The 21,677-nt window shown below is 44.0% G+C and overlaps 1 protein-coding gene across 15 annotated transcripts in view; it reads right to left on the bottom strand.

Moving 5' to 3' along the window:
• Nucleotides 1-21,677, bottom strand: part of HTT (huntingtin) — a 137,239-nt gene that overhangs the window by 87,900 nt on the left and 27,662 nt on the right. For 13 of the 15 annotated variants that reach the window (XR_012331826.1, XR_012331825.1, XR_004526584.2 and 10 more), the window contains 7 exons: nucleotides 21,010-21,148; nucleotides 15,467-15,608; nucleotides 14,565-14,743; nucleotides 10,739-10,943; nucleotides 9,495-9,542; nucleotides 6,493-6,573; nucleotides 1,468-1,820 (listed from right to left, as the gene is read on the bottom strand). Coding sequence is in view for 12 of the 15 variants with exons in the window: in XM_073804773.1 (XP_073660874.1) it covers nucleotides 1,468-1,820; nucleotides 6,493-6,573; nucleotides 9,495-9,542; nucleotides 10,739-10,943; nucleotides 14,565-14,743; nucleotides 15,467-15,608; nucleotides 21,010-21,148 (1,147 nt within the window). In the remaining 3 variants the exon portion in view is untranslated. The remainder of the gene's footprint in view (nucleotides 1-1,467; nucleotides 1,821-6,492; nucleotides 6,574-9,494; nucleotides 9,543-10,738; nucleotides 10,944-14,564; nucleotides 14,744-15,466; nucleotides 15,609-21,009; nucleotides 21,149-21,677) is intronic. The other 2 variants (XM_033856572.2, XM_033856575.2) reach the window with 2 other exon arrangements.

The raw sequence follows: 21,677 nt of genomic DNA, 5'->3' as shown, positions 1-21,677 counted from the left end.
ACTAGGCCCGTGAGCCACAACTACTGAGCCTGTGCGTCTGGAGCTTGTGCTCCGCAACAAGGGAGGCCACAACAATGAGAGGCCTGCGCACCGTGATGAAGAGTGGCCCCCACTTGCCGCAACTAGAGAAAGCCCTCGCACAGAAATGAAGACCCAACACAGCCAAAAATAAATTAATTAATTAATTAATTTAATTAAATATATATATTAGCTTTGTGTGAGCAGTTTTGTATGTTGTGCCCTCTACTTCATCTGCGGCTTGTAGGACAATCCCTGGAACATAACAGATGCTCAGTACATTTGTTCAGCCAATAACTAATGACTAAATAAAGGACATGGAAGCACCTCATAAATCAGAAAGAACTCTGCCAGTGTGAGAAGCATCAAGGGAAGAGGTTTAGTTCCCTGCAGGCTACAGCCCAGCGTGGGTCCCTGGCCCAGCCCTACCACACAACATACAGCTGCTGCAGCACTCCCAGATGGGAGGCTTTCACAACCTCCTATGGTCATTCAGTCCTACTTCTAGCAAACCTGCCCAGAAATTATCTACTGTGAAAAGGCAAGATGAAAGCTGGTGCAAGAAGCAAACAACAGAAACTTCCTCCGCACACTTAACGTGCTACTGAGCCCAGCGCTTTCCCAACCTTCTCTTCTCCCAGCCTACTGGTTAGCACTCTTCACCCTTTCCTGACTTAAAATCATTTCCCACCGTTCCCGTTATCTGTCCTATCCTCCTCCAGGTCTTCTAGTTAAAAACCCCAACCGTGAGCCCCCTTCTCCAGCCGAGTAAGCGGCAATCCACTCGGCCATTAGGAACCTCATCCACGTGACAGGTGGAGAGCTGCCAGTGCTTTAGCTCATGATTTGTAACGCACAGTTTCTGTATTCATTTAAGTAAAATATATATATATATTCTTAATAAAATGCATTCAATAGTAGCAAAACAACAGTACGAACTGTTTCGATAAAGTGGGGCTGTAAAATCTGGTATATACCTGCACCAAACCTTAGACCACTCTTGAGGCGCTTCTTGTCCACTAACTCAGATAAGAGGCCCTCAGAGCCATGCTCAAGATGGGACATGTTGTAAAAGGTTTTGAAAAGTCAAAAAGGGTTAAAATAACGCGCAGTATTAATGTTATTAATCATCCTGCATTAAGATCACAGGTCTGTTAATAACAGGCTCCTCAAGGACTTTCAAAATAATGACTTAACCTGTGCCCAACAAGATATTAAGAAACTTCTAATGCACTTGTGACCTCCACGTTCGGCACAAAAGACACTGGGCTGTTTCCTTCAGTGAAGGACTCAGATGGGGCCGAGCTGCCTGTTAAGGATCTGAGCTGGTGACCTCTACACTATTATCAGTGGGTCAGATGAATGGAGTGAGCCAGCAGGAGGGTCCAGGTCTGGGCCTCCAGGGAAGGCCCCTCTGAAGAAACCGGGCTGCCCCCTCCAACCACTCACAATTTCAGAACTGTCGGAAGGGGTCACGGCTGAATCGGGCCCCTCGGTGGTGGTCTGGGAGCTGTCACTGATGGGAGAGGAGGCCTGGGTCCCATCGTTCAGGTCCATGGCAGGGTCAGACGGGACGGCGCTAATCTGGCTGGAGCTGTGGCTCAAGATGTCCTCCTCGTCCCCGTCAGTGGCACCACTCGTCAAGTCACAGCCGGTCAGATCCACCGAGTCCGTCTGAAGTGTGTGCTGTGACCGGGGCTGCTCAGTGATGATGTCGTGACCCACAGAGTCGGCAGCTGAGCCAGGAGTGGAGACCCCAGAAGAGGCAGCCAGCTCACCACCAATCTCACCCTTGACTGAGGCTGAAGACAAAGAAACACTCATTCTTCAAAGGGTCAGGAAAAGCATTCAATACGGGATCAGATATTTGCAAAATACCCCAAAGTTCACTATCAGCAAATGTTTTAACTGCAAGAATCCCTGAAATACAGTGAAAATATGAACTACTCAATTTCAAAAGCAAGACAACAGTGCATCCTTCAAACATGTTTACTGTATTATTTACTTACCTTTTACTATATTACAGTATTGATAAAATAAGGATCACAAGTAGATATTTTTTTAAGTGCTGTGAATATTCTCAAATGGCATTTCAGTGCAAAACCTGAACCCTGCCCAGCAACATTGCCACCTCCAGTTCTTAAGCAACTGGTCCAGCCTGAGCGTGGAGCAGCGACAAGACTTAGGCGATTCCTAGGCAGCCTGGTCAGGGGCACAGGCTGGGTGGTCACAAATGCCTGGAGCAGGGCTTCCCTGGTGGTGCAGTGGTTGAGAGTCCGCCTGCCGATGCAGGGGACAGGGTTCGAGCCCTGATCCGGGAAGATCCCACATGCCACATAGCAACTAAGTCCGTGCGCCACAACTACTGAGCCTGCGCTCTAGAGCCCAAGAGCCAACACTACTGAAGCCTGCGTGCCTAGAGCCCGTGCTCCACAACAAGACAAGCCACTGCAATGAGAAGCCCGCACACAGCAACTAAGAGTAGCCCCCGCTCGCCACAACTAGAGAAAGCCCACGCACAGCAACAAAGACCCAACGCAGCCAAAAATAAATAAATTTATTTAAAAAAGCAAAAAACAAAAAAAACCCAAATGCCCGGAGCTCTAAGCAAGCAGTGCTCTTGGAGATGGGCTTTCCTTCTTCCCAGACCCTGTTCAAGACCTCTAAGCCAGTCCTACTCTCCGGTAGCGTAAAGTTTCACATTTTCCTAGTTTAGTTTTTAAATTCCCATTTAAAAAAAAAACAAAAAACAAAACAAACAAACAAACAAACAAAACACCATTATGGGGACTTCCCCGGTAGCACAGTGGTTAAGACTCTGTGCTCCCAGTGCAGGGGGCTTGGGTTCGATCCCTGATCAGGGAACTAGATCCCACACGCATGCCTCAACTAAGAGTTCATATGCCACAACTAAGGAGCTGGCAAGCTGCCACTAAGGAGCCCACCTGCTGCAACTAAGACCCGGTGCAACCAAATAAATAAATAAGTAAAATTATTTATTTATAAATAAATAAATAAATAAATAAATATACTACCACTACATAAAAATCTACACCAGGCTGTTAGCAGTGTCACTCCTGTAGGCCAGTGGGTCAATGAGCACTTGGGCTTTATAATGTTGTGTATAGCTGCAATTTTTTTGTTGTTTTAACTTTATTTTTGTAAGTTAAAAAATCAATTTCTATTTTGTAGAAATCAATAAATAAGTAATCACCACTGAAATCATTCAGATTTTCCTTCCCCAGTATTTCAGCCTCATTTTCAGTTATCTAAAAATATTATTTTGCACAGGGTTATACAACCCAAACCACTCTCATTTAATCCAATTATTAGTATCTTACTAAATACTCATCTTTCACAAGATGAATAAAGAGCTTAGATAACTATTTGTAAACAAATGTAAATTTCTTTCAAGTTAAATTATCCTCAGACAATTTTTTTTAATTGAGGTATAGTTGATTTACAATGTTTCAGGTGTACAGCAGTGATTCAGCTACATGCATATATATATTTATATATTTACAGATTCTTTTCCATTATAGGTTATTACAAGACATTGAATATAGTTCCCTGTGCTATACAGTAGGTCTTTGTTTATCTATTTTATATATAATAGTGTGTATATCTGTTAAACCCAAATTCCCAATTTATCCCTCTCCTGCTCTTTCCCCTCTGGTAACCATAAGTTTGTTTTCTTTGTGAATCTATTTTTGTTTTGTAAATGAGTTCATTTGTATCATCTTTTTAAGACTCCACATATAAGTGCTAGCATACGATATTTGTCTTTCTCCGTCTGACTTACTTCACTTAGTATGATAATCTCTAGGTCCATCCATGTTGCTGCAAATGTCATTATTTCATTCTTTTTTATGGCTGAATAGTATTCCATCGTATATATGCACCACGTCTTCTTTAAGCATTTCTCTGTCGATGGGCATTTAGATTGTTTCCACGTTTTGGTTATTGTAAGTAGTGCTGCAGTGAACATATGGGTGCATGTATCCTTTCAAACCATGGTTTTCTCTGGATATATGCCCAGGAGTGAGATTGCTGGATCATATGGTAGCTCGATTTTCAGTTTTTTAAGGAACTTCCACACTTCCACTTTTCCGTAGTGGCTGGACCAATTTACATTCCCACCCACAGTGTAGGAGGGATCTCTTTTCTCCACACCCTCTCCAGCATTTATTATTTGTAGACTTTTTGATGATGGCCATTCTGACTGGTGTGAGGTGGTACCTCATTGTAGTTTTGATTTGCATTTCTCTAATAATTAGTGATAATGAATATCTTTTCATGTACCTGTTGGCTATCTCTATGTCTTCTTTGGAGAAATGTCTATTTAGGTCTCTGCCCATTTTTTGATTGGATTGTATATTTTTTTTACATGAAGCTGTATGAGCTGTTTGTATATTTTGGAAATTAATCCCTTGTCGGTCTCGTCACTTGCAAATATTTTCTCCCATTCTGTAGGTTGTCTTTTCATTTTCTTTATGGTTTCCTTTGCTGTGCAAAAGCTTTTAATTCCATTACTCTAGGAAACAGACCCAGAAAAACACTGCTGTGATTATGTCAAAGAGTATTCTGCCTATGTTTTCCTCTAGGAGTTTTATAGTATCTGTTCTTACATTTAGGTCTTCAATCCATTTTTAGTTTATTTTCATATATGGTTTAGAGAATGTTCTAATTTCATTCTTCTACATCTAGCTGTCTAGTGTTCCCAGCACCACTTTATTGAAGAGACTGTCTTTCCTCCATTGTATAGTCTTGCCTCATATGTTGTAGATTAATTGACCATAAGTGTGTGGGTTTATTTCTGGGCTTTCTATCCTGTTGCACTGATCTATGTGTCTGTTTTTGTGCCAGTACCATACTGTTTTAATTAGTGTAGCTTTGTAGTAGAGTCTGAAGTCAGGGAGGGATTCTTCCAGCTCCATTCTTCTTTTTCAAGATTGTTTTGGCTATTCAGGGTCTTTTGTGTTTCCATACAAATTAAAAAAGTTTTTTGTTCCAGTTCTGTGAAAAATGCCACTGGTAATTTGATAGGGATTGCACTGAATCTGTAGATTGCCTTGGGGGTATGGTCATTTTAACAATATTGATTCTTCCAATCCAAGATCACAGTATATCTTTCCATCTGTTTATGTTGTCTTCAATTTCTTTCATCAGTGTCTTATAGTTTTTAGAGTACAGGTCTTTTGCCTCCTTAGGTAGGTTTATTCCTAGGTTTTTGTTTTTCTTTTTTTGATGAGATGCTAAACGGGATTGCTTCCTTAATTTCTCTTTCTGACATTTTATTGTTAGTGTATATTAATTTTGTATATTAATTTTGAATCCTGCAACTTTACCAAATTCATTGATGAGCTCTTGTAGTTTTCCGGTGGCATCTTTAGGATTTTTTATGTATAGTACCATCTGCAAACACTGACAGTTTTACTTCTTCCATTCCAACTTGGATTCTTTTTATTTCTTTTTCTTCTCTGATTGCTGTGGTTAGGACTTCCAAAACTATGTTGAATAAAAGTGGCGAGATTGGGCATCCTTGTCTTGTTCCTGATCTTAGACGGAATGCTTTCAACTTTTCACCATTGAGTATGATGTTAGCTGTGCGCTTGTCATATATAGCCCTTATTATGTTGAGGTATGTTCCCTCTGTGCCCACTTTCTGGAGTTTTTATCATAAATGGATGTTGAATTTTTTCAAAAGCTTTCTCTACATCTATTGAGATGATCATATGGTTTTTATTCTTCAGTTTGTTGATGTGGTCTATCACATTGACTGATTTGTGGATACTGAAAAATCCTTGCATCCCTGGGATAAATCCTATTTGACTACATCTATGTTCGTCAATGATATTGGCCTGTAATTTTCTTTTTTTGTGGTATCTTTGTCTGGTTTCAGTATCAAGGTGACAGTGGCCTCATAGAATGAGTTTAGAAGTGTTCCTTCCTCTGCAATTTTTTGGAATAGTTTCACAAGGATAGGTGTTAACTCTTCTCTAAATGTTTGGTAGAATTCACCTGTGAAGCCATCTGGTCCTGGACTTTTGTTTGTTGGGAGTTTTTAAATTACTGATTCAGTTTCAATACTGATAATCGGTCTGTTCATATTTTCTATTTCTTCCTGGTTCAGAGCCTCAGACAATTTTTAATCCCATTTTCCCCCTCACAACCCATGCAATTCATGAGACACTTTACCCACCATCCTCTTCTCAAAAAGACTTATACTCAGGGAGTATCAACCTAATTTTAAAACAGCTTAAACCAGGGAAAACAGCAAACACTTGATGCAAGAAAACACACACACATTTCAAAGTGAACACTATAAAAGACTCCTGAATCATCCACCATTTGAGCAAGCTGGCTTCACTGCTGCCTCCCAGGAGCAAGATCCATGGAGGTGCAGGGGAGGGGAGGAGGTGGGCGCAGCAGGGGAGAGCAAGGAGGACACCACGGCCACTCCGAGAGAGCTACCTGAAAAGGTGGGGCTGCTGCCGTCTGACCTTGACTCAGAGTCATCCTCCAAGGCTGCTGCTTCTCCAAAGAGCACTTTCCCTAGGAAATGATGTAGCGAGAGTCCTTTTAAGCTTGCTAAAAGGACGAACTTTGAAAATCAAATAAATGTACATTCCAAGAGGAATATCGTAAGTATATTTAATTCCTGCTCTCAGTCCATCATCATATATAAGTTCCTTTATACCTCTAGAGTGTGAAACACAAAAAATGCAGAGATATCATACTTAGAGTATTATTAAAGTCAATAAACCTATATGGAAAAAGAATTAAAAGCAACGATTCTCAATCTGTACCACAAAGTACTTTAATAATTAATATTTATTGACTTAGACTACTGTTAATGTTAAATAATTTATATTACTATTTATTTAATCTTAAAAATGGTAAGTTATGGCTAGAACCAATTCTATTAGCCTTTGGAATATTCATGTCATATCTCCAATGGCACATCAAAACTTATATATAAAACTTTTATAGCTAAAAGTCACTTTTATTTTATCTTTTAATCTGCTAGATTTCTATCATTGATAATCAGTACTCAGGTACTGTTATGATCTATGAGGATGGAATAATATTTCATCTTTTGCAAAATCCTAAAAATACATTTCACAGTTCATGGTTTCTAAATTATATTAATAAGAAAAAAAGTAAACAAAAGTCTTAACATGATTTAACTGGGATCATTAAATCATTTTGGTTATATTACATATAAATGTCATTAAACAACACTATCAATATAATTACTGGTAAGTTCCAATTTCTGATTTCACTGCTCTTCAAAGATTAAGTCATAGGGGTGATAACTTCCACAAATCTACACTGATGTGACGTTAAAGCCCTCCCCCCACCCCAGAATAAAGCAAAGGAAACTCAAAATCTAGATGAAACTAACACAGCAACTTCGCTTATCTACTAAATAACAGGGTCCTTTATTACAGAACAAGTGATTTACCTTGAGAAAGCAAATAACATTCCAACCTGTGAATTCAGAGTTAATGAAATCAGTCTCTGTCTTTGGAAACAGTGGTTTGCAAATCTGTTCCAAGGAGTTCTCCCGAGGAGTGGGCAAGGGCCAGGCTGCTGCCAGGATGCCAGGCCACAACCCCCAGCCCTCACCCTTACATTCAACAACAACAACTCTGTTTCTCTCTCCCATGTACTGGCAGACTTCACTTGAAAAAAGGAATTCTGCAGCTATGACAGGAAACTGTGAAGACTGCAGCTCTAAATAAAAACAACGACAAAACACTTGAAAAACAAAAGAGAGATTGAGGACAAATTGTATGTCCTAGCCCCCAAGGAAACAAAATACATCTCTACTAGTCAACGAGTCATTTTATCATCATCAGAAAAAGTGACCGAGAAACAAACAAGGCAAGTGCCGGAGAAATCTAGTCACATGCCTAAAAATCTCTTCCTAGTCCAAGAACAGAAAGGCTAGCTTTTCCTGGAACCCTTTCAGTTTTCAAGCAATCTCAGTGTTTTCACCAAAATCTCAAACTTGACTAAGTATCCCACACTGTGATGGCCCCAATATTATTAATTCTAAGTACTTCTAGGAAATGCTTACTTAATCCAGTTAAGGCTAGAATATTATTCCTGTTAAGATCCCATTCAATACTACAAATAATATTAGGCATTAGGCTCTCAATTAAATATTCAACTCATGACACACAAAAAAGATTAGTATGTTGTATGTAAAAGATTAGTTGTTATCTGTCAATTATACACCAAAAAAAACCCAAAAACGGTGTAAGTCTTTTAGGATTTCAAAATAGAAAACAGCAGCAATTCTTTCCTATGGAAATCTAGACTGGAACAGAACATAACTGGTGCTATAAGTGATGACGTGTACCAAAGCTATCAGACCATGTCAGACACACTTCGATTAAATAAAAATAAACAAACTGTATCAGAAACTTAGGTATGTACGAAGCTAAATATGTCTGAAAAATGACAACCAGGCCCAAATTCACCAAATAATTAACCAAACATTATTCCTAATACTAAACAAAATTCATTGGGAAGATGAGTTACCTTTATAAACATAACATTCCCTAAAGCAGGAGAAGGCAAACTCCAGCTCACCCAGTTCTGTAAAATAAAGTTGTACTGGAACGAAGTTGCACCCATTAGCTTAGTATTGTCTATGGCTGCCTTCCTGCCACAGGACAGAGTTGAATCATTGCAAAAGAGACAGTAAGGGCCACAGGCTAAAATGGGTACCACCTGGCCCTTTACAGAAAACATTTGCTGACCCCTGGCCTAAAGCATTAGAAATTTATGACAGGGAATTCTGTGGTGGTCCAGTGGTTAGGATACGGTGCTCTCATTGCCGGGGCCCCGGGTTTAATCCCTGGTCAGGGAACTAAAATCCCATAAGCCACGTGGTACAACCAAAAAAAAAAAAAAAAAGGAAATATATGACAAACCAATTCTGATACACAAGCAACTTTTAAAACCCATCCTAGGGACTTCCCTGGTGGCACAGTGGTTAAGAAGCCACCTGCTAATGCAGGGGACACGCGTTCAAGCCCTGGTCCGGGAAGATCCCACATGACGCAGAGCAATGAAGCCCGTGCGCCACAACTACTGAGCCTGCGCTCTAGAGCCCGCGAGCCACAACTACTGAAGCCCGTGCACCTAGAGCCTGTGCTCCGCAACAAGAGAAGCCACTGCAATGAGATGCCCGCTTGCTGCAACAAAAGGTAGCCCCCGCTCGCCACAACTAGAGAAAGCCCACGCACAGCAACAAAGACCCAATGCAGCCATAAATAAATTAATTATTTATTCTTTAAAAAGCCATCCTACAGGACTATTCAGGCCTGGTTATCAGATTCCAGCAACATTTATACATATAATCACCCTGCTGAGAAGAGTTATAGGCATAGCCAATTACATTACGGAAATATGGAAAAAGCAGTAAAATTGAAAATAAGAATCATTTCTGAAATAATCACCTTTTTGTTTCCTTGAAAGGACAGGGCTGCATGAAGAACCCCCTCCAGCTGTAAATCACAGAAAATGACAGATGAAAGTAAGGTAACAAGCCACTAAAATGCAGAAGGAATTAGAAAATCTTTAAGCTTGATTCAACTTTAAAACTAGAAAATATGTGAACATATTTCTACAGGTGGTGCTTAACTACCATGCTGTAACATGAAATCTGCATGTTACAATTTTAATTTCAACGTGAAAATTATATTAACACTCAAATATACAGTTCTAAAATGCAAAAGAGCTCAAAGTGTATTTAAAAAGTCAAACTAAAAACATTAGAAATCTCGGATTATTTGGTCAACTAATAATTAAGTACAAATTTTCATTAGAAACAACCATTAGAAATTAGTATTTCCAGCAATTATTTGTAAGGCATGCATTCCAGAGAGAAAAGGATTGTTCAGTACAAAGGACAGTGGACAGGCAGATCAACATTTTCTACTCATGGTTCAGGCAAACACTTGTGTTCAAACGAGGCAGCAGTCAGACTTCACGCCAACCTTCCCTGGTCTGCAGATGCTGTGGGTAAAGGCCACACCGCACCCACACTGCACTAAACGGACCCCATGCACCACGCCTACTCAGTGCAGTCAGCAAAGGCTGCAGAAAGAAGCCTCTGCCGCTGAGCCAGACCCAGTTCTAGAGGCTGCGACTCAGGGACCCATCTCTTCCAGCTCCCCAGGGGCAGCTCCACATTAGACTGGTAGGTCTGCACAGCATCCGGGGGCGGGATTAGGGCCCAGTGCCCAAGAGCATGGGGAAGAAGAGCAGAGATGGGGCGGAAGAGGTGCCACGAGACGAGGAACAGAAGGGGTTTTCTAGAATCAGGCGCAACAGCAAAAAGGGCCCAGAGGGCAGAAAAGGAGTCCAGAATTCCAGGAAGACTTGAAGAGCCCACCTTTGGCAAAGGGACACAGCGCCTGGAAATCCCTTCCCGAATGCTTCCACTTCACGACAGATGAAATGCCACGCAGAGGCAGCCGAGTCAGATGCAGGAGGCGGGTTTCACGTGCTGGCCTCACCCTGCCACCTAGCCTTCCCACCTCAGCCCTGCCCCGTCTACACAATAAGGACGACACCTGCATCGCAAGTCTCCTAAGGAACTGAGCTGTCCGTTGCTCAGCACAGCATCGGAGCAAGGGTCAGGAGAGGGGCCAATAACACTGCAGGGTGGACTCCAAGAGTCACCTTCCTAACACCTTACCTATAAGCTCCACGATACTTCCGCTACGACTTCGGCAACCGGGCTCATCCTTAGCGGCAGTGAGCTGCCCGATGCCGCCCGCCGTGGTCAGCACCCGCAGGAGCTCAGGTGGAGGGGTTCTGAGGAGCTGCTGCAGGAGTTCCAGCGCGCCAGTCACAACATTGTGGTCTTGGTGCTGAGTATAATGCAAGGTCAGTTCGTACACCTAGAAACAGAAACACCAGTGTCATTCCCATGGTTTTTAAAATGTGTCCTAGGTTTCAGGTTTTTGTTTTGTCTTACGTTGGGAAAATTTGTGCCTTAATTTCACTCTCTAAAAACTTCTCTATCCCTTCTACCAGTGTGATCATAGCTTCCATGCTGTTTTCTAAAGTCCCAGCATTTTTTTCACTGTTACCTTAATTCCTTAAAAGTAATTAGAGCACTTCCACAAAAGCAGAAGCAGGCTAGTGAAGAGCTCCAGCTCCGTAAACGGGCGACTAGTAAAGGAGAGTAAAGCCCCAAATACACGGAGCGCACAGCTACTCGAACACACACGTCATAAGCAAGAAGTACTGTCATGAGTGCCACTGAGAAAGGGTTTCCAAAGCCTTTAAAGGCACTACATTAAGCTTCACTAGTGCTTTTAATACTATATCACATTATATGAACATAGTGTATTTATCCTTTTTCCCTTTAATTAGAGGTGCCAGATAATATACGGAGTTCCCAGCCAAACCTGAATTTCAGATAAACAAATAATTTTGTAGTGTAACTGTGTCCCGTGCAACTTCAGGCATACTTACACCACAAGATTACTGATGATTTATCTGAAATTCAAATAACTGGTACCCCCTATTTTTATTTGCCAAGTTGGGCAGCCTTACCTTTAATATCATAAAAGTCATATATACGTTTTTTAAAAAGACAGTATAGCGGTTTATAGAGTAAAAGTCTCAAAGGTGGCTACTTTGACTGGCTTGTTTTTAGTTCCTCTGATGGTTACCTCCGTAACTCTAGGTCACAGATCTGCAAACCGCAGTCCACAGGCGAATGTGGCCCTCCATCTGTTTCTGCACATAGTCTTACTGGAGCACGGCTGTGTGTGTACTGTCTGTGGCTGCTCTCCTGCTACGGTGCTGCAGTTGAGTAGCTGGCCCATGAGCCCTGCTCTAGGTAATCAGCTTTACACCGCGATTCCTGAGCCGTCTGCTCTGAGCAAAGAATCTCTTGACTTCTTACTATGTAAATGGGGGAAATGGGCACCCACACTCCCTCACCTCATCTGCCTCCTCCCAAATTCTGTTAGCAACCTGAGTGCTTTTATATTAAGGGTTACATTTATTTAGTACGATGTAACTTTTAAAATCGCACGTGCTCTGCCTAGATGTTGAGCATCTGTCATACAGAGCGAACTCAGTCAGAAAGAGAAAAACACATATTGCAGATTAACGCATACATGTGGAATCTAGAAAAATGGTACAGATGAACCTATCTGCAGGGCAGGAATAGAGACGCAGACGTAGAGCACAGACGTGTGGACACGGTGGGCAGGAAGGTGAGGGTGGGATGAATTGGGAGATTACAACTGACGTAAGTACGCTACCATGTGTAAAACAGGTATAGTGGGAACCTGCAGTATAGCACAGGGAGCTCAGCTCGGTGCTCTGTGATGACCTAGATGGGGGGGAGGGGAGGGAGGGGGAGGTCCCAGAGGGAGGGGATATATGTATACGTACAGCTGATTCACTTCGTTGTACAGCAGACACTAACACAACATTGTAAAGCAATTATACGCCAATAAAAAAAAAATCAGTATGTGTCTCATCACGTGTACATTAACACCCTTCACTGCAAAGCCTGTTAATGTGACTGGACCCAAAAAGAAAGAAGTATTTCATTATTACTAGTCCTGTGTCACTTGAAAGAGAATGTCCCAAGGATAACCGTTAAATGGATTCTCTTTTATCATAATCTCTTACTTGCTTAAAATTATTCAACATTTTAATTTGTTTCATAATTGGATAACTTACTTTTATAAATCTTCCTGGTTTTCCCCTCCTTTTAACATACACACATGCCTTCCCTTTTTCCCAGCACTTAATCATAACATTGGTCACAAGGAGCTCCTTGGACTCCGTTTCTAATCTGAATGGCACACAGTACCAGTCATCTCAGAATTGCTTCTAACACATTCCTGGGTTAGGTGCTTTGTTTCTTGGATTTCAGGACTTCCTCTTTTTTTGTTATCTATTTCTCATTTTGCTGGAATACATCTTCAAATAATTTTTTCAAAAAGCATACATGAAAAAAGGAAGTGCACATGAAAAGCAAACTGAATTCTTACATATCTAAAAGTATCTATATTTTGCCCACACTTGCTTAACAGTTTAGCCAGGCTCAGGATTATTTTAAATTCTATTTAAATATAGCTAGCCAAACTATTATTACATTAGCTGAGTTGAACTTCTTAATCAAAATAATTTAATTCAAAATGGCCAATAGTCAAAAGAAAATAGATTAGATATGTTTTAGAGACAATCTTATCTAGCTTGCTAATGCAACAAGGTACCATGTTGTTTAACCATGTTGAAGAAACATTAACTATTAAGAAAATCTGTAATTAATTAAGCACCACATCCCATACCCCTTCACTCCATCCTCCCAGGATTACTGCTCTCTTAGTTTAACACAGTTTTCAATATCCCTCTAGCCACATCTTCCCCCAGCACCCCTACTGACCTGTGAGAAAGCCTGGAGACCTTTACAGGATCCAGCTCACCCTCACCCGCACACTCTCACTCTCTCACTCTGTGCACTTGGCAAAGGCTGCAGCTTCTGTCTATAAAACTCTCTTCTCCCAGCTCCCTGTGTCTGCTCAAATCCTACTCACCCAAAAGCATCAGCCGTAACAGCCTGCCCAGCATGCCTCCCTGAACTTGGTCATGCACACCCCCTGCCCCCTGCCATGTACTCTACAGTACCCTACACCCCCCGCCTTGCTATTTAGTGACTGTTTGCTTGCTTCCCCCACTAGACCAATGGTCTCCAAACTTTTGACTAAGCAGCCTTTTTTAAAAAAAAAAAAATCAGAAAAAAGTTCTGAGCATGCAACTCCAATAATATTTATTTTAAAATATTGTACAGGTACTACCGAACTCAGATATTACATATATTATAAAATATGCACCAAATCTGACAAGTCTCTAGCTCCAGTTATTGGTTTACAGGAAATACAGACAACAAAGAAGCATGTTAATTTATACAACGGAGAGTCAATTAATAAAAAATCAGATTGCCGGGAGTTCCACAGGACAATCTGTTTCTTCAAAAAATGAACTCTAAGGGAAAAATAGGGATAGAAGGCAACCATCAGATCAAAGAGAATCACAATCCTTATCAACCAATCTTATTTGGGTACTGATTCCAAAGAGCAGAAGAACAAACTGACAGGGGATACGTGGGTATTTGATGTTAAGAAAGTGTTCTTTTTTTTAGGTATGACAAGGGCATTGTCATTAAAATTTTTAAAAAAGAGTCCTCATCTATAAGGACACATATGAAATAGTTGCAGTAAAATAATACGATGGTTGGGGTTTGCTTCGAGCAGGTCCACGTAAACAGTACCCTCGGTGACCTTGTAAAGGGACGCCTTCATTTTTATCTGACATCACTACCACACACAGGTGGAGTAGCCGGGGTCATGACCTAGGATCTGAACCACGGGGTCTGGCTCCAGAGTGCACGCTCTTAAGCCTCGGCTCTGCCACTTCTCTTCCAAATTAGCTGAGTCTCCGAACGTGGGTCACGTGCGCACAAGCACTAGAGTAAAGCGCGGGACGCCCACCTGGACGAGCTGCTCCGTCGAGGGGGAGACCTCCATCTCTTTCCGCGTCACCCCAAAGCTGCCTTTCAGGCTCGTGTCCTTGACCTGCTGCTGCAGCAAGGGCACCAAATACCTCAATGTGAGCAGCACTCCGAGAATCAGAAGGGCGGAGCGTTCCTCCTCCACGGGAACCAGCAAACCTACAAAGGCAGCAACAAGATTCAGTCACATCGGATTCACTGCTGGGAGACTCGTGGCTTCCTTTGTTCACAGGAAGAGATCCAAAGCAGAACCGTATCATGAGGCTGGCAGGGAGGGAAACAGATGGCACAAACATCACGGTAGCGGCCAAAATCCAGGAGTGGCTCTAAGGGGCAACATTTAAAGCCTCAGCTCAGCGAGGCCCTGCAGTGAGTGAGTTTCACTGCCTCTGAAAGCCCCGCAGCTCTTTCACGTCGACTGTCCGTCCGTGTGCTCCCGGCAGCACCTGCCAGCACGGATTTCCACAATTGCCCACAGTAGAGGAGAAGCCTTCACCGGGCCTACAGCCCTCCAGAGAGGCCCCTCACAGGGACCTGAGCCTCAATTTCCGGCCACGGGGACTCCCTGCACTCAGGGTCTCCGCAGAGGTGGTACGGTGTGCTGCCAGAGGGCCAGGCCCGGGAAGGCTCCCGCCCACGGCCCCGCCAGCTGTCCGAGGGCCTGGCCGCATCCGCACCGCTGCACCGAGGGGGAGGAGCCTTCTTGGAACCCTCACCCAGACCCCACAGGGGCTCATTCACATTTACCAGCCGGCCAGAGCTAAAGGGCCCGGTCCAGAAGCCGAGGGGCTGCCTGATTTTAAAGAATTTCGCAGGCCTGTCTCAAGTAAACGCTAGTGACCACCCCCCACGGGGAGACTCACTAACAGGCCTACGCCTTACCTAAGAGCACACTGAGCAGCCAGCTGTAAAAGTACTGCGTCCTCCTGGAGTGCTGGCAGATGCTCACCGCCGAGCCGGCCGCCGTCCGCCGCACGGTAGGAGAGCTGCACTTCAGATTCGCTATGAAAGCCTTTAACAGAACCTGTGGAAGCAAAGTCCAAGTAGACAGAAGACGAAGCTCCTGTGAAACTCATCATGGGCTTCCCTGGTGCAGTGGTTAAGAATCCGCCTGCCAATGCAGGGGACACGGGTTCGAGCCCTGGTCCGGAAAGACCCCACATGCCGCGAGCAACTAAGCCCATGCGCCACAACTACTGAGCCTGCGCTCTAGAGCCCGCGAGCCACAACTACTGAGCCCGCGAGCCACAACTACTGAAGCCTGCGTGTCTAAAGCCCGCGCTCCATAACAAGAGAAGCCACTGCAATGAGAAGCCCGCACACCGCAACGAAGAGTAGGCCCTGCTCGCTGCAACTAGAGAAAGCCCGCACGCAGCAACAAAGACCCAACGCAGCCAAAGATAAATAAAATAAAATAAATAAATTTATTTTTTTAAAAAAAAGAAAAAGAAACCATCATGTATTTCAAAAAGCATAACTTGCTCCAAATTCTTGCAGAGTATAAAGTACTAACAATTTGAGACCTTCCTAGAGCTGAAAGGAAGCACACCAAATCTGGGATATTTCAGAGCAGTTTGCAACTATGTAGTCGATTTATTTCCTTATAAACTGAGTAGGGACTTGCTCAGCATCTACGTCCCTACACGAGAGTGAAAGCCTTCACTTCTAGAAAAGGTGTCCCTACAATAGTTGGGGCCAGGGTCAGTGAATAACACTATGTAAAATAAATGCAGGGCTTCCCTGGTGGCGCAGTGGTTGAGAGTCTGCCTGCCGATGCAGGGGACATGAGTTCATGCCCCGATCCGGGACGGGAGAATCCCACATGCCGCGGGGCAGCTGGGCCCGTGAGCCATGGCCACTGAGCCTGTGCTCCGCAACGGGAGAGGCCACAACAGTGAGAGGCCCGCGTACCGCAAAAAAACAACAAAACCACACACAGTAAATAATGAAGTCCAGGAGAAAAGTGCTAGCCAATCACAGCAAGGTCCCAGCCTGAACGACGGCTTGTAAACGTGCTGCTGATGCCACCAAGAGACAGTCCCAGGTCTGGAAGACGTGTGCAGCGTAACTGAGCTGAGACCACACACTCCTCACAGCTAGTTTCCTAAGAAATCAGAGAATAAGACTTGTTACCGTGCCTCCAAGAAAACCCAAAGGAGGGGTGCTATAATTCGAGGGGTGCTATATTGCTAACGATGACCGTTTAAGTCTTCACAAAAATATCCAAAGAATGAAAGGGGGTGACCATCCAGCTGCAGGAGTCTGGTGACTATGTTACTTAAGACCGTCTACTTCCCATCATTCTAAGCTATGCTCTGAGCGATGATTTGGCCCAGCTACTGCTGGGCGTGTACGGAGCCTCGCTGGGCAAGTCAGCGACACCACTGGGGCCCTACCGGGGAGTCTAACCATCGGCAAAGGAGCAGCCAATTAACAGCCTGGCATCTGACTTAAACAAGCTTCTCCCTAACTGCGTGTTGGCATAAACTGGTTCTCAGAGGCTCATCAACGCTCAGTGAATTCACAGATTAGACCTCTGGAACCAGAGAGGTGGAGGACCAGACCCCCGGCCACAGGACACCCCTAGTGGATTGTGGCCTCCAGTTTCTCCCCAGAGACAATACCCAGAGAAACCAGTCAACTTATCTCTGACAAACTTTTTTAGCTTCAAGGAAAGATACATTTTAAAGAACTCCTTTGAGTGAGAACACACACACACACACACACACACACACACACACACACACACACACATATCACTGAAACGGTAAATAAAGAATCATCCTATATTAGTCCAAACTTCTAAGCAGAATGAAAGCTAAACATTACTATGAAGAGTCAGCCCATGGCGAACTTAAAGTTTGGAATAATAGTAAAATGGAACGAGAGCTCGAAGGGGCTTCCTTGGCTCTAAGTCCCACAATCCCAAGAATGCCCTGTAGCAGGCTGCTGGCCGGAGGTTACCTAGACCATCCTTTAAAGCTCTTCTCATAAGCGGAGGAAGTGCGCTAGACTACAGGGCAGATAGCTCCACTTCTCTAAACACAGGCAGGACATACATTTAAGAGTACTTCATTCCACTTCAGGGTCAGAGTACTTAGGGAGTGGAAATGGAAATTAAACCAAACTGTGACTCCAGAACACACTCAGCGGACGGCTAAACTTACAATGACCAAAATTCCAATTCCGCGAGGCCAGGGGCTGCCAGAATTCGCACACACCGCTGATGAGGTGTGAGCTCGTGCAGCCACTGAGAAAAGCTGCTTGGAGGCATCTACCGAAGGTGGCGTATACACACCCCACAATCTCCGTTTCTAGCTATCACAACCTGTGCTCCAAGAGACACGTACAAGGACAGGCACAGCAGCAACGCTCGCGACGGCCAATACTACGAACGACCCAAGGTCCAGCTGCGGTAAAATGATGAGCTGGAGCACCTTCATCCAAGGGAACGCTACACAGCTCCGGAAAACCACAGGATCTAGTGACACACGCAGTGACGTGGGAGAATCTCACGAGCTTAGTGCTGAGCAAAAGAAACCAGACGAAAAGAATACATACTGTATGGGCCTACATATTTACAATTTAGAAACAGACCCTATGGCATTAGCAGCCAGGTCAGTGATCAGCCCTGTGGAGGAAGGAGGGAGTAGTGACAGGGAGAGGGGGCGGAGGCTCCCGGGTGCCGGTGATGCTCCATATGTCCAGGCCTAGGCAGTGGCCGTGAGGGCAGATTCGCTTTGTGACCACTCATCAAGGAGTACATGTATGATTTACATGCTTCTTGTATGTACATTATACACCAGTCAAATAAAAGGCTCGGGAGTCGCAATATTTAACAGGCAAGCCTGAGAATAACGCTGCAGGGCTCCTGTTAGGAAACTTCTGATCAAACATGCTGTACCGGACACGTGAACCTCTACTTCCCAGACATCCCACCAGAATCACATGTACAAGGTTTAAAAAGCATAAACTTACAAGGACAAAAAGAACAGAACAGGGACAAGCGCAGACTAGAGGCATTAGCAAATTTCTGGAAGCTAGAAAGTAAACAAGTGGTAACGGACTGATTTGCAGCCCTCAGGCAGAAGTTCCCACGCAAGCCTTTTTGGGAGCTGGGGAGAAGGACTGAAAGCCACCAACCAAAGGCAAGCTCACTCAAGCCACAGAAATCCAAGAAAAGCTCAGGCTTAGGAGTACCAGAGACATCTGAAAGTGGCGTGGATGTGGGGACGAAACAGCTGCTCATCTAACAGCTCCTTGGGTAAACTGCCAAGCCCCGTTCCCACCCAGGCAGCCCGGGATGTGGTCTTCACTTCCCCGTCTCCCGCAGAGACAGGGAATCCCCAGAGATGCTGCCACAGCTGAGGACAGGCACGAGGCACAGACAGAAAACAGAAATGAAGAAGAAGTCTGCATTCTCACCAGTGAGACTGTCAGCACCCTTCCATCCAAGGGTCCCAGGACAAATGCAGCTGGGCTGATGCCTCCAAGCAGGAGAATGAGGGATTTTTCTTTAGAGATATTGACTGGCCCAAGAGGAAAAGACTTACTGACACTGACATTTAAAGACCCACAGTGGAAAAGCAGGTTCACTACCCATTACCTGAGGAAGTCCACCAGGGGACAAAGCTTGCCACACACTTGCTTCCAATAAGCTTTTTAGGGGCTCACTCAAATCTATGCGGACAACTGCTGACATAAAAGAGAAAGACAGGAAATAGAACAGAGGAAGTGAGAAGAAAGACACAACGTGGAGGTCAAAGGAAGTCGTCAAGAAACTATAATCAGTATCCTCAGAAAGATAAGAGAGTGTATTCATGAAACAAGAAGAGGGTGCCAGAAAACATGACCATTCTGAACACGAGAAAGCTCTTAGAAATTAATGCCACAGCAGGAACAAAAATTCCAGAGAAGAGTCTGAGGTGGACATCTCCTAGCAAAGTACAGAAAAGAGACGTGGAAAATAGAAACAAAAGATAGTACAAATGTGCATCAGTCCAGGAGGACCAACAGCTAACTAACGAATTTCAGAAAGGCAGCACGGAGAAAATAAAGGGGGGAAATTGTCAGAGAAGGATAAGGACAACTCCCAGAACTGAAGGCTGGAACGTTCCAAATTAAAAGGTCTATCAAGCACCCAGCACTCCCCCCTACACAGAACAGCAAAAGCCTTCTAGAGAAGGACACATTCAGAGGCTAAGAGATCAGGTCATTCGACTTCTCGGATGCCCCGCTGGAGACTATGAGACAAAGGGGCAAAGCCTGTACATTCCTAAGGGAAGACGATTTCCACCCCAGAACTCTACGCCCAGCCAAGCGTGAGGGAGAAATCAAGGCATTTTCACTAATGCAGAATCTCAAACGATTTACTTGCCAGTCAGCCTTTCTCAGGAAGCCCCCTCTCCAGGAGTAAGCCTAGAGAGACAAAGACATGGCAGCCAGGAATCAGGCATCGGACAGGGGAGCCAAGACACGACCGTGCGACAGACCTAAGGGGCGCCCTGACCAGGCTGGAGCAGCAGCTGCAGAGCCCAGGACGACCCCAGTGGAGGAAACGGGTCCAGGAAACTACCCATCATGTGCACAACTGAACTGAGACACACAGCGCTGGTGGGAGGTGTGAGAAGACGGAAATTGCCAAAGAATAATAAGCAAATGAAAAAGAGGCAATTACTGACTCCGGAAATACCGAAGAGTTATACACAGAAACATAACCACGGCACAGAACATAACTAGCTGTGACTATTTACTTAGGCACAATAATGTACACACTGAATACTGATATAACTGTAGTAAAAAGAGGGAAGAAGGGTTAGAGCTGAATTCATCTTTTCCATTGTAAAAAATAAAAAAATCCAAAACCAGCAGTATAAGCAAGTTATTTAGAAATGTGGAGGGAAATACCAAGAAAAACACTAACACAGGACTGACCCACTAAAAGGATGAAGTCAAGAATCTGTAATCCTCAGACCATGTGACAGGGTCATGATTTCTGGACATTATAGACAAAACACTAAAGAGGGTTTGAAGGTTGCTGGTTGGGGCAAAAACAAACAGGAAGTGGTTCCCAACGGCTGCCGGGCACTCGTACGCACAAGGCATCATCGGTGAGCTTTCTCCTGCCTGCAGTCCAGGGACGGTGGCCTTTCTTCAGCCAGGCTAAGCAGTCAATCTTATACCCCAAAACCAGTCTGCTCTGGCAAAATGCCTTTGGATTTTGCATCTATAAACCATCTCCCTATTCCTCTTTTCACCCGACAGTAAGAAAGCAGAAGTGGAAAGAAACTCTCAGTGTGCCTCCAAAGAGCTCAAAAGGTTTTAATCTAAACTATGAAGCACAGCCTAACTCGAGAAGTACTCTCAAATGCCTGCCTGCGCAAAAGCCCAGCTCCCACGCTTGTGACCTGAGGCAGCAATCATACCTTAATTTCATTGTCGTTTGCAAAATTGCCAAAAGAAGCCATAATCTTAGGGACAGCTGCAGCCAAGGTCTCCTGGACAGACTCCTCAGGTCTCTTGCTTGTGCGTGTCAGACAAGGCAAAAGGTTTACCAAGTAAGGCCTGTACATGTGAGAGGGACACTAATTACTCTTCCAGAAACACAAGCGATTAGTTCAGCGTCTGTTAGGGAAAAACCAGTTTTTACATGCAAGAGAGTCCTTCCTGGAAGGTAAACAAACCTCTGCTAGAAGACTAAAGGCAGATGAAGCCCAGATGCTGGGAGGCTCTCATCCTTTGTTTCTCCTCTAGTCACACACACGACTCTCAAAAGCTTGTTTTAAAAATTCTTTGCAGTAAATTATAATAGTTATTAAAATAATCAGATTCTAAATGAGAAAATAACAGATAATATAAGAAAACACCATTTAAAAAGTAAATTAAGAAATAAGAATAAAGCTTTCTTGAAAAGGGAGCATTACAAAATTTTTTCTAAGCATTGACCTGAACAGGGCCTTAGAGAGAAGCCTGGCCCTCTACAGAGAAGTAGCAGACCACGCAGGACTGGAGAGGAGCAGTCACAGGACAGATAAGCCGAGGCCACGGGACAAGAACTTGGTGGCGACGGCGGCGTCCTCTAGTGGCAGAGACG

The sequence above is a fragment of the Tursiops truncatus genome, chromosome 5 (genome assembly GCF_011762595.2).
Source record: "Tursiops truncatus isolate mTurTru1 chromosome 5, mTurTru1.mat.Y, whole genome shotgun sequence".
NCBI lineage: Eukaryota > Metazoa > Chordata > Mammalia > Artiodactyla > Delphinidae > Tursiops > Tursiops truncatus.
The sequence above is the reverse complement of the archived record's forward strand: the minus strand, read 5'-3'. Positions and strand labels throughout refer to the sequence as shown.